At 45.0% G+C, this 13510-nt stretch overlaps 1 protein-coding gene across 1 annotated transcript in view; it reads left to right on the forward strand.

The window, feature by feature from the left end:
* Positions 1-13510, forward strand: part of foxp4 (forkhead box P4) — an 85220-nt gene that overhangs the window by 46360 nt on the left and 25350 nt on the right. Inside the window, 2 exon segments of the mRNA XM_031848473.1 lie at positions 1129-1218; positions 11619-11819. Of these exon segments, the coding sequence (XP_031704333.1) occupies positions 1129-1218; positions 11619-11819 (291 nt within the window).

Below are 13510 nucleotides of genomic sequence, written 5' to 3' on the forward strand. Positions count from 1 at the left end.
TGTGTGTGTGTGTGTGTGTGTGTGTGTGTGTGTGTGTGTGTGTGTGCGTGCGTTTTTGTGTGTGTGTGTGTGTGTGCTTACAGTAAGTGCAAGGCGGCTCTTGTGTTTTGAAATGGGTGTTTTCTTGTTTTGTTTTAGGAGCAGTTCAGGCACACCAACAAAAATGTTTCTCTGGGACTGATTTGTCTTAATGGTAGAGAGCTTGAGCTTTTAATGCTACAACAAGCAACACAGCTAAGAACAGAGAAATGCAATGACAGAAAGAAAGACAAGAGAGAGATAAACAAGGAGATATGAGGAGAGGCAATGGGAGGGATAGCTGAGGTCGCTGTGTCGAAAGGATGAATCGGCACCACTCAAGGGCAGAGTGAAGGAATGGAGACAGAGAGCTAGAGAGCGATGGTGTTACTGGTTTGAATGGACAGCACCGCAGGGCAGAAAGGGGAGAAATGGGAAGAGGGGGAGGAATGAAGAGGTGGGTGGTGGTTAGTCACAGCTCTTTAGGGCACATCAGGGCAAACGGTCCCTTACATCACTGTGACACACACAAACACAGTGCAACTGACACACATGAAGATATGCTGACACACTTCTGCCTCAGAGGATGTGGAAAACCCACTTTGCACCTTCCTCGGAAAAAGAGAGGAAGGAGGAGGAAGAGGAGGAGGAAAGGGGTGTGGAAGAGAGAGAGTGAATCAGAGGGGAGGGCAGAGAAACAAAGAATGGAAAGGAGGAGATGGTTCAGGGTTTGGTGTTAAAGAAGGTTTTGAATGAGTTGGGCAAGAATACAGTCAAGCAGACGCACACACTAACGCAGATACTCAAGCACGGCGTATGAAGGCCAGGTGGACGTCTCATGTTGAGGAAACCTGACCTGACAGCTTGGCAAAGGGGAGGGGGCAGAGTAGGAGAGCTTTTGTGCTTCTCTTTTCTCTAAATCAAAAAAAAGTAGTTTGAAATGATGTGTTGTTTGAAACTAAACGTACTCACATGAATTTTGTGAAAATATTTGAAGTAAAAAAAAAAAAAAGGTATATTACATTCAAGAGTGTGTTGTGGTATAATTGTACAAATATTTCACTGTATGACCATGTGTGCATGATGAACATCTCTATTTGTCCCTCGTAGGCGCTCCAGGCAGCCAGACAGTTCCTCCTCCAGCAGGCCTCTGGACTCAACTCCCCTGGCAGCAACGAGGTCAAACAGAGCGCTGTGCAGGTCAGAGCACACACACACACACACACGCACACACACACACACACACACACACACAGATCCACACTCACGTGCACAACCCAAGTGTTGCTTTGTCAGAATCTGTATAATATTAAGCCCCTGGCTGCTGCAGCTTTGCCTTCACCAACTTGCCACGTCAACTACGCAGTATGATATACAGTAGGCTCATACTTTTCTCTCTCCCTCTCGTACTCTGTCTATCTGTGTCTCTTTCTGTGAGTGCATGTGTGTGTGTGCGCGTGTGTGTGTGTGAATGAGGTCTTTGTAGTGATTGGGTAGTGAGCTGTTTTCAGAGTTGAATTCCACAGTAAGCAGAGAGAGTGGGGTTAGCTGGAGTGCAGGATCCCCACTGTGGAGGACTTGAGGAGGACACACACACACACAAAGACAGTACACACACACACACATTATTACCATCTGTGTAGGTTGACGAATATCACACATGACATTATTTCTGGCAGTTCTTTACATTAATGTGATGTGCAGAGAACATGCAGAAGTGTGATTTGTAGCCATGTCTCATATCAATAAAGTGGGACCAAGGGTCTACTAGAGCAGCAAGCAGGCTGGCTATTGCCCTGCTCTTCTCGTTAACGTGCCACATGATAAACAGACAGCTGGACCATCACGGTATGGGAAATAAAAGAAAGAGATAGAAGGGAGAGACGGACAGATGTGAGTCGGAAGCAAGAATAAGGTCAGATTTCATTTGCAGTTTCGGCCGACAGGAAGGTGCTTGTGGGAAAAATAGGACGAACATTTCACATTAAAAGGTGATAATACATTGTACGGCAACTAGATAAAGACATATGACTTATGTTTAGGGAGATATGCTGCAACATTTACATGCAAGTGAGAGAACATAAGATTAATGCTTCATGGGAGCATTTTCATTTGTTCACATAAATATTTGGTGTTGGTTCATGTTTTTCCAGGAAAACTCCTTTGGTGCAAAGAGACTACCTTTCAAGTCCAGCAGCAGGAAGGGGGGGGGAGGGGGGGGGGTGTTTGTTTGAAATAGTCAGAGGAAGAGCTGGGTGTTGAATATGAACAGGAGTGGCCATCATGACAGAGCAGAAAAAAAAAAACTCATCATCAACAGAAAGACCAAAGAAAAATAATTTGCCGTGTCGGCCACACAGTTTAATTGCCAAGTGACCCCTGGAAGTGCAAAAATGCCACAGAATTAATGACGATGTGAAGATGTCAGAAATGAAAAAAAACAAGGATCTCGCAGATTACACTTGAATTGTATCAGAATCACTTTATTTACATTGGATAGCAACTGGCAGTTGTATAAATTACCTGGTCACTCTTAAGGGCCATGAGAATAAAATAGATACGGTTTTATATCAGATCTTTATTGTTAAAATATTCCAAAGATTAAAGTTGCATTTGGTCTGTAAATCACCACAAACTGGGGCACATGTGGCCTAAATTGATATTAATACACATGCCATCAGTCACAGTAGTTCAACCATTCGCCTAAAGTCTGGTCTCCTCTGGCTCTGCCTTGCACTCCTATTATCTTATCAGACCGACACACATGGTTTAAATCGTCATTTGCGGTCGATCCAAATGGTTGAGTGTGTGTGTTGTGGGTCAAACACATACCGCTCTGCTTGGCTCTTGGGATGGGATTTTGATTACATTTTTCTAACGTTTAAACTCTGACTCATCTTAAAAATAACGAAAGCGATAGAAAGTGGGGAAGTAAGAGAACGCAAGCATGTAGAGGGAACTGAAAGTGTACGTGTAACGTAAATCTATTTGTTTAGCAATGAAGTGTAAGGAACTACTGTTGTGTCTCTGCGAACACTGACAGCGGATTAACCCGTGACAGTATTCTCACAAGGATGGGGTCAAGCACAGGTGCATTATACATGTTTGTCTTACGTGAGTTACCTTACACTGCCTTCCTCCTCTCTCTCTGTCGTGAACACACACACTCTCTCTCACACACACACATACACACATCACGCCACCCCTCCTCTTCTCACTCCATATCTGTCTTATTTGTCTTGTTTGTTGTTGCCTGGCCTGGCTAGCCTCTCTGGACTCTCCAGGGCATCCACGCTACATCTCTGTTGTCTGAGCTGTCAGCTCGCATGGCCCCACGTACCCCGGCAACACTCTCACACACACTTGGATTTACATTTGTGTGTGTGTGTGTTTGTGTCTGTTTTCACTTGGATCCTCGCAGTCAGAAACACAGACACAAACAACAAAGCATTAAACAGCTTCAGTGCTGCACTGAAGCTGTTTAATAGACCTCACAACAAACCTGACTACCAAGGTGGCGCGCATAAACATCTTAATTACCGTAATTTCCAGCTTTATGATTATTTTAAAATTGCAGCAACTTCCCTTAGTTGCTGTAATTGAAGCAATCATCCGTCGGCCACGGAGAGGGTGAGTGAGCGATGGAGTGAGAGAAGCCAGACATTTAATCTGGTCATTTCTAAAGGTGGCAGGAAGCAACTGTACAGTGGCTCACAGTGGCTCACATCAGGCACAAAATGGCCGTCCTCAGGTTGGTTCCTGCTGAGCTGCTCTCACACATGCAAATGAGCCTCAGCCAATAATGAGATCTTTAGGAGCTCGATAATTAGATTTTTCCCTTCTCTCTGAGGGAGAACGACAGAGGCAGACAGGGAGAGTGGGAAGACTTCTATTCGTGTCTTGACTTCTCTGGAGAAGCCTTGGTCTGCGCTGACAACCCCCCTCTTCTCGTGCCCCCCCGCCCCTTCCCCATCCCCATCATATTTCTCTTCTTTTCTTTATTTATAATAGAGGGGAGGATCTGAGCTGAGAGCAAAAGAAACTCTGAGATTATATCTGCTTTTTGATTGGTTGTTCAGAGATTGTCTCTGTGTTTGGCTGGCTGTGTGAGATGGTATCAATCCACTTTGTGCGTGTGCGTGTGTCACTGTCATGTGTCACATTCAGGAGAAACTCGACAATAGCTCAAGTCTCTAGACAAGGCAATTGCACGAAAAAATTGATTGTGTGCAACAAAATTGTAGTTACATTTGCTGAAAAGCACAATGATCAGAATAGTGTAACGGGATTATTTGGGAGTTTGATAATTCAAGACTAAAGAGGAGTTTTAATTTGAGGTTAGAAACAAATTTCACACAAATAAATAAATCATTCTTTGTAATGATAATAATTTGGTGGACGGTAATACTTAAGATGAGAAAATCGCCAATGAAATGGATATGTTACAAAGACTGTTATGCTTATGGTCTTGTCGGTCTGTCACTCACTATTGGATTATGTTTAAGATTTTTAAGGTTGTTTACTGGAGTCACGGGATATTGCGAAACAAATCAATAGTAGTAACTCTATGTCCTTCATTTAGTCTTTCCTGAATAAGTACAAGTAAAAAAGGACTTTCCTTTGTGAAATACTACATAGATATCCATGCCCTCTGAGGTATTTGGATAATTTCTCTCTTTAGCTGTGTGTTTGTAGTAGGTATTGGCCATAGTTGGCCACAGTTACTGTAATTGGTCGTGGAACGTGTGCGACCAAGTGAATTGGTTGACACACAGTTGGCAGACAGAGTGCCAATTGGCGGATTACCCAGCATGATGCGTAGCATGCCTCCGTGACCTGCCACACGTTCTCTACAATGGGCACACTTGGCACGCGCTCATGCACTGGGTGGACACACAAGCAGACACATATACACCCACTTGGCAGACGCACGCCTGGCACACTTAACACACTGCCACTTGGCATGCACACATACAGATTAATGCACGTGCTTGGCTGCAGCCCATACGTATGTAATTGAATAGCGTGGTGTCCTGTTTTCATGTATTATTGAGGACCTCGTTTAATTAGGAAAAAAAATGAAAAGACTCATTAGAGATATGTTAATTAGCTTGCCTCTCTGCTCTCTGGAGAAGGCTGGCACCAGCACAGTGGGATGGAGGAAGAGAGGGAGCCACGCAGGAAAGACGGGAGGAAGAAACTGAGTCATGTCAGTCTTAGAGCTGAACGTTTATTGCGGTGAAAATACTTTTAATCAATATTACAACCCTAACTCACCAGTTTTTTATACATATACTGTATGCTGCTAAATAGATTCCTGGCTTCCCTAGCTGCCTTATTTGAACCACTACAGATTTGAAAAAAACACTGAATATAGAAATTCTGAGGCAGGGTTCAAAGTCTTTTAACTAATCAACAAAAGTATGTGGAAAGATGAGTGTTTAGCCCCCCAGAGTCTGCGATGCTGAAGCGGGTCCTTCTCTCCTTCTCTTTTATTTCCTTTCAAAGTGTTTTTCCCAAAGCACTCCTTTTGTCCACTCAATGAAAGTGCTTAGTTGGCAGTTTCTGTTATTTGATGTGGAGGGAATTGGGGCTGCATGTGCAAGCGCATGTGTGTGTGTGTTGGGGGGGTAGTATGGGGTCCTGACAGTTTGTGAAGGGTGTACGGGAGGAGGTTGAGCAGCCAGTGGAATGGGTTTGGCTCTGAGCAGAGGGGTGGACAGACAGAGGGGAAGGATGGAGAGGAGAGGTTTGGGTCTGGCCACTGAAGTGTGAAACTCTTATTTTGTGATTTGAAACATGAGTGAAATCAGTAATGAAATATGGTCGATAACGGCCTCTCACACTTCCCAATGAAATGCCCTGAGCGTGTGTGTGCCTGTGTGTGTGTGTTTCTGAAAATGTGTTGTCATTTTTATTCTGAACCACTGGGGCGTTAGATGGAGGGAGGCGGCGGACAAGGGGAGACGAAGGGAGGGAGAGAGGGTGGGGAGGAGGAGGAGGAGGATTTTCCACTTGAACTTGCTGGTCTTTCACTGTCCTCTGAAGTTTTTTTTTTTTTTTTCGTTTTTTTTCATTTGTCTGGCCCCTGTCAGAGAGAGCCGACTGTTTTGCGCGTCCACGTGCATTGTGTATGTGTATGAGTATGTGTGCCTATGTGAGCATAGAACAAGGCCCAGCTCAGGCTCGTTGAGATCCCAACTCCCTGCTCTCAACAGCCTGCGTTCCTCTGTGGGCTCAGGTCCGTCTACCGTCCTCACACTATCGTTTCATCTATTCATGCATGCATGCATCCACACAACCATCCATCCTTATCTCCAATTCAGTTGAAATGCATGGCAGCTTGAAATAACTTGGAAAACAATGCAATAAACTGCAGTAGCAGCTCAATAAAGTAAACAATAAATGTTTCCAAAATGTCTGTTATGAAAAACAACCCTGTTTTCAACTTTGTAACATTGCTTTTCTTTAGACAATCCCATTATATTCAGTTTAAGAAGTTTAGGAACGAATGACGAATCACTTGAAAAATTCCACTTCACCACATTTGGCGATACATTGTTTTTTTTACTTAACAGTGAAAATATGCTATCAGCTACATGATCTTTTATGCAGAATAACGTGCAATTCACCAACTAGCTAATACAAATACTGCAGCCTGTTATTATATTAGTGGCATGCAACACATACTGTAGATGCTTGCACTTGTGGCTACCACATGTGATGTGAAGGCAATTACTAATAGATAGAAACATACGCACAAATATTGAATAAAACCTCCTTTGGCACATTGAGATTTTGTTTGGCACCAGCTTACTTGCACATAGTTTGTAGACACAGAGACATACTCATGACTCAGCAAAAATGAGGCGGTAAGATGCCTGTATCATCCCCAACCCCACCTGGCTTCGCTCATCAGTTCCCCCCAGAGTAATGTGGCCCCTGGCCCCGCTGCAGATTAGCTGGAGGAGGGGTACTCACCACACACAATGGGGCCCTTTTACTTCCAGTGGAGGCCTGGCCCTGAGCTCCAAACAACGCTCTCAGCACAGTGGGCGCTCCTTCTATTTCTCTTTTTCACTCAAATGCTTTTCTCCTTCACTCCTCTGCTTTTCTCTTTCTGCCCCCCCTTGCTCTATCCCCCTCCCACCACCACCCCACATGCTCTCCTCTCATTTCTTGGCACAACGAGCACAGACAAGCTGTTTACCTGGAAGGACTGTAAGAGGGTATAAGTGATAGTGATGATAGCTGGTGAATAAACAACCAAAAAAGAGGGGAATTCACCACACACCATTAAAGCCTCTACACACCAAGACACAGCACAGTGCTGACTGTATTTTAAACGGGAGGCTCTCATTTACCCCCCCCCCCCCCAGCCTGCAGGCAGCTACGGTGGCAGAAGAGAAGAGGGCCGTGCAGTTGCCATGTGCATGAATAAGCACAGATTTCTCTCTTTTCTACCACTGCTGCTAATGTGTGAAAAAGAAGTAAAGTTTGTGGCAACAGTGACATCCAAGAAGGATTTAAATATTTGTAAAGGATGCCAGAAAAAACAAAAGTTATATACAGGTTATTATGCAGTGAACAAAAGACTGGAAGACAGAGGCACAGGTTTTTATGCACATGGAGGTGTGTGTGTGTGTGTGTGTGTGTGTGTGTGTGTGTGTGTGTGTGTGTCTGTGTGTCTGTGTGTGTTTGACAGGAAGAGAGGCAGGCGTCCCTTCCAGGGTGAGGTGGTAATGCTCAGTGACAAGGATAAACAGCGCTGGGGTTTTCTCCTACCAGGAGAGGAGGAGGAGGAGGAGGGGTGGAGGAGGCCTGTGTCAGCCTCTCTCTCCTCCTCCTGCTTTCTCCTCTGTCATTTTTTCAATTATCCCTCTCTCCTGCGTGTCCCCATAGACCCAGAGGCAGGGCCCGCATCATTTAGACTGAGAGCCTGTTTAGATTCTGATTATAGCCTCCTTTCTTTTCACCACTCACTGCCGTCTCTCTCTCTCTCTCTCTCTCTCTCTCTCTCTCTCTCTCTCACACACACACACACACAGTTACGCACACACCACGTACTGGCTGTACATTTTTGAGCCAGCATGAGGTGTCTGCAGGTGCATCTGTTGAGGGCACACTGGATGTTATTCTTTTAGAAACTGTTTGCGTGTATTTTAGTTGTGATGATTTGGTATGCGCAAGCATGCATTAAGTGACGGCAAATTAGAAACAAGGAGAAGGTGTGAAATCCAAAGTTCGCTCCTAAATTAGAGAAGATGCAATCGTATAACCAGCCTGTCTCTATATAAACACGGTGCTGAGCCGCACTGGGCTTATTCCCCTGGCTGCGTGCTGGTTTAATATCAGATAGCCCTCCTTCCTCTCTTCCTGAGGTTTCATCTGAAATGGAAAATGGGGCTTTCCTCCTCGTTAGAATGAAAAGTCATCAAGGGAGGAGAGGAGAGAGGGATGGAGGCTCATTGAAATGCAAGTTACATCCCCCTTCTTTCTCTCTCTTCACTCCTCTGGGACTCCATGCCTTTCTCCTCCTCCTTCCCATCTTCAGGGCACTCCCTCGCTCCCTCTCTTCCTTTGTTAATCAGTTAAACTCCCTCTTCAAACAACCCCTCTAATTACGCTTCCACTCACTGTAAACGACAAGGCTGTCTCTCGCTCCCCCTCTCCTCCCTCCTTCCCTCCCTACCCCCAGCTCCCTCTCTCCAAGACAGGGGTTGACCTCTGTCAGCCGTCGACCCCTCTGCAGTGTGTGTGTGTGTGTGTGTGTGTGTGTGTGTGTGCACGTACTGTACTTTATGACTAATTCTTGCGTGACATCTTAGGTTTTAAAATCCTACTGTTATTAGTGGTTCAACTTTCACAATTATCAAACACCTACTGTACAGGATCGTGCGATTGTTCACCTGCATTTGCTGTCGCAACCATCTCTGGCTCTGGGCCACATTTCTCCATCAACAAACCTGCAGTCTCTCCATCTCACTATTTTTCAATCATTACTTCCTTTCTTCCTCCCTTCCTTCACCTTCTGTTCTTTCTTCCTCCGCGTGTGTGGATGGTATCCTTCCTTCTCCCCTCGCTCTGCTCGCCCCTCCAGTCACTCCCCCCCAAGCTTCACCTCTCTCCCACTAATCTACCACGCATCTCTCTCTTTTAAATTAACATGCAACATGAAAAAAATGGAACGACAGCGGGGGAAAAAATTAAATGCATTTAATAAATGGCTGACTTCAAGTCGCCCGGCTTTTCAGACTGTCCCTATTCACAGTCCAATGAAAGGGGAGAAATCATTCACCGGGAGAGACAAAGCCGAATGAAAATATAATTCCGCATTGTGAAGCGCTTTTGTCCTGGCCCGTCAAATCGCTAATGGCGAGGCTTTTGTTTTGTGGCGGCGCTCTCAGGCTGGCGGTGTCGTATGGCGGTGGCAACGCGTGCCCCATAATCACCACGCTTTGTGATATTAGATTATAGGGGCAATTAATGGCGTCAAACCTTAACTACTCAGCATTCAGCCTGCCACACACACATTCAGCCTTTAAACACATGCTCGCTTGCACACACAAGCACACACACATATGCATGACAGTATATCAACACTTGCACACATGGACGCGCGTTTGGTTCTGGCGTCAGAGCGTCAGCCAACACACAGAAAGGTGCTATAACTCCAGTAATTATTACGCCTGTGACTTGAAAATGTCAATGGCGGTGTGTATAAAATAGAATGTATGAGTTGTCAAGGAGGAAGAATGGGATGCACAAGAGCAATTAATTACAGCTTTTCATTTGGCAGCTTAGACTGACAGGGCCCGGTGGCGGGGGCAAGCTGGCATGACGCCAAGCGGCACCCATCACCACCCCCACCATACTCACTACACCCCACCACCCCATCGCCTCTGCCTGTTCCTTTAACAACTGCCACGACATCACCCTTCCCCTGCCTCACCCCTCTCTGACTCTTTTCTTCATCTCCCTCAGCTCAAACACAAACACACGCGCACACACACACACATACACACACAATCTCTTGTGCTTTAGCTCATTCATCTACATACCTTATTCTCTATCCCCTCACCGTTACATGTGGCTGGGAGTGTGTTTAGTTAGGAAAGCCTGCTTTGATAAAGGCAGAGTGTCGGTCGACTGATGGACACAGAGAGAAAAAGAGACAGATTGGAGGAGGGAGGCAGGGAGGGAGGGAGGGGGGAGACAGAGGCCAGGTGGGAAAATGGGTGTTAGTATTTATGGCCAATCTTGTTTACAAAGTCGAATCAGCTCTTTACAGATTTAATTTACCAGTGACAGCTATTCTCCTCTCTTCTCTCTCCACTGCACAATTCCCTCTGCCCATCACCCTCCCTACCTGCCATCCCCTCAGGTGGTGAGTAGATAGACTGCTCTGAAGATACTGCACACACTGGCACTTGTGCATGCCCACACACACACAAGCCCACACACAGACACACACAGTTTGACCATGAGAGAGATTTATATTTCACTACTGAGTGAAAATAGATAAATGGCCAATTTCAGCGGGGATAACTCACCCTTGTATCTCTCTGTAAAGCAGCCATCCCCTCTTAACGGACAGGATTATTTGTATTGAGAAGGCAGTATAGTTTATTGATTTGTAGGCAGGGAAGGAAGACGGACTCAATCACCCTCCCTTTCTCTCCCTAAATATCTCTCTGTGTCTGAACAACTCTGTCTCTTTTATTCCCCGTATTGTTTTCTCAAACCCTAATTCAGTTAATAAAGAAGCACTTTGTCAGGATTTTTGTGTGTTTTTTCATTCATACAGTCTGCATTTATGCATTCATGCGAGTGTCTCAGTTTCTGATTTACGTGGTTAGTTTGTCTTCAATTTTGCAGTGTTTGTGATCAGATCAGCAGCTCAGATGCCCATCTCTGTGTACAATGCATGTGCATTAAGAGTGCTTGCAAAACACATCTGCACGATTCACCACATTTCTCTATCCTCTCACTACCTCTTTCTCTCTCTCTCTCTCTTCCTGTGTCGCTCTGTTTTTGCCTGCCTGCAGCTCAATCTGATGAGATGTCTATCTCATCAGATTGCCACTTTGTTGTGCCTTTCTTCTTAGCCAGCCTTGACTGTGTGGGAAGAGAATCGGAGGCCGTCCTAATCATGTATTTATAAAGGCAGATAAGATTTTATATTTTATTGGGAGATTTCATAGCTGTCCTTTTATCTCCCTGTTGTCACTGAAATTGCCAGTTGCTTTTTTTGTAACAATGCCAGCCTTGTGGAGGAAAGTGTCAACAATATGTGTGCGCTGCGATGCGTCTGTCTATTTATCTTTCTCTGATGTTGCCAGTTTTTCTTAGCAGTGACTGACAAGAGAGAATAAGAGACAGCACTCCTCTCTAACTTTACCTGTCCATACCAGCATACTGTACAACCTCCATTCACATTGTTTGTTTTGAGTGGAGCATTAAGTTGCAGGCACAGTCATGCTCTGTGCCGGCTGGGCCTTTTCACACAAAGCTTAACCCATTGATTGAGCTGTTCTGCTATTGCAAGCTAGAATGTAAGTGTAATAACCTAAAATGTCTGTTTGCTGTGCTGTCTTTAGGTGCCTGTGTCCATGGCAATGATGAGTCCACAGATGATCACTCCTCAGCAGATGCAACAGATGCTGTCTCCCCCTCAGCTTCAGGCCCTGCTGCAGCAACAGCAGGCTCTAATGCTACAGCAGGTAAGGCATGCACACGCACACGCACACACACACACACACACACACACGCTCTGGTTGAAGCCGTTCCCAGGCCGGCATGTTAGAATGTGTCTGTTTTATTAGGCGCTGACACACACTGGGCGTGATTGTATCTCATTCAATGCTATGAGATCTTTGAAGATAAATACATATCCACTTATACACACAGTGTCATTTCGAGTACCTCCTCTTTAGCATTGTTGCTAGGAGAATGTGCATGCTCCCGCCTGTAGATGCACATGTGCACCCATATAGAAACACACGTACTTTTTGGCATCACCCAGTGACTCATAGTGATTCAGGAGTGTGTGTGTGTGTGTGTGTGTGTGTTAATGCCCGGCAGGTGAAAGAGGGGTTGCCATGTTGACACAAACCAATAAACACTCTTCATCTGCAACCGCCCCAACTTGTGACCCCCTACCTACACACGCAAAAACACTCAGGCAACCTTGTAAAGGCTGTGAAGAGGAGTATTAACAGAGTGAGGATAGAGAAGTAATTACGGCATAGGGGATGTCTAGAAAACACATACATAACACAAGCAGGTGAGGCCAGAGCACACAGTAGATTTAATAAGAAATAGTTAATAAGGAGTATGAATTGCAGTGGGAAGATCTGACAAAGTGTATCATCATGGAAATGTGAAATGTGATGGCTTTCTGCATGCAGATGGCTAAGAACCTCTTCACCAGCTCTTCTCTAACGAGGAAAAAGGAGATTGGAGGGTTTATAATGCTCACTCACTCACTCACACACTCTAACACACACACACACATTACACCCCCACTATTAAAACCACTGAGTTCAACATTGCTCTCCCACTTAATTAACCACAGTATGGACTTGCTCTTAGTGTATATCTGCAAATCAGGCATTTTTACCCACACACACACACACACACACACACACACAGAACAATCAACCAACATATCACTCACTGAAGCATTTAATTTCATATCCCCATGGCAATACAGCATTGTGTAAGAATGTGTAAGTATGGTTTACGGCACAGCAGCTGTGTGTTTGTATGGTGGATTTGTGTGTGTGTGTGTGTGTGTTTTAACCTTTAAGTTTCCTCTAACCTTTACTTATGCTACAGCTGCTCTGCCTTTCTTTCTTAGTGTGTTCACTAGAGTCAAGGTCATGGTAATAGGCTGGAGAGGTGAGTGCCTCACTTACACATACTCTTAATGCACAGAGCCACTGAATCAAATCATTAAAAAGACCTTAATTATCACTTAATTATTCCCTCAACTCACCACTCTCCAGTCAAGAGTGTGTGGTTGCGCACGCGCCTGTGTGTGCACTTGCATATGCATTTGTCTGTGTGATGAGGAGGCGATCAGGGCTAGTGACGCGGAAAAGAGAGATTAACTCGGCCTAAGGAGCGATAAAATAGAGGAGAGATAGATAGAAAAGAAAGAGCAGCAAGAAGGAATGAGTCGTGCATTTAAAATAAATGAAGGGCAAGAAGGAACAAAAGAACAGTAAATTATGTCAAATTGAAGCTATGGCTGGGATAAGATTGAAACTGGAAATGTAAAACAGCTTTACACAGACTGTGTTGAGGTTGAGGATGGGCAGCGGTGTGTAGTCTGCTCACTGTGGGGTCAGACGGATGAGAGACCGAAACAACTGCAGCACTGTGAAGTCATTTCTGCTGGAAAGCCTCTTTGAACATTTGACGCACCATGAAACAAAGACAAACTGCAGACAGACACATGTACTGGCTGTTCTCAAGAGGATAACCC

This window comes from Anarrhichthys ocellatus, unplaced genomic scaffold (genome assembly GCF_004355925.1).
Source record: "Anarrhichthys ocellatus isolate YVR2014 unplaced genomic scaffold, GSC_Weel_1.0 scaffold1, whole genome shotgun sequence".
Taxonomy (NCBI): Eukaryota; Metazoa; Chordata; class Actinopteri; order Perciformes; family Anarhichadidae; genus Anarrhichthys; species Anarrhichthys ocellatus.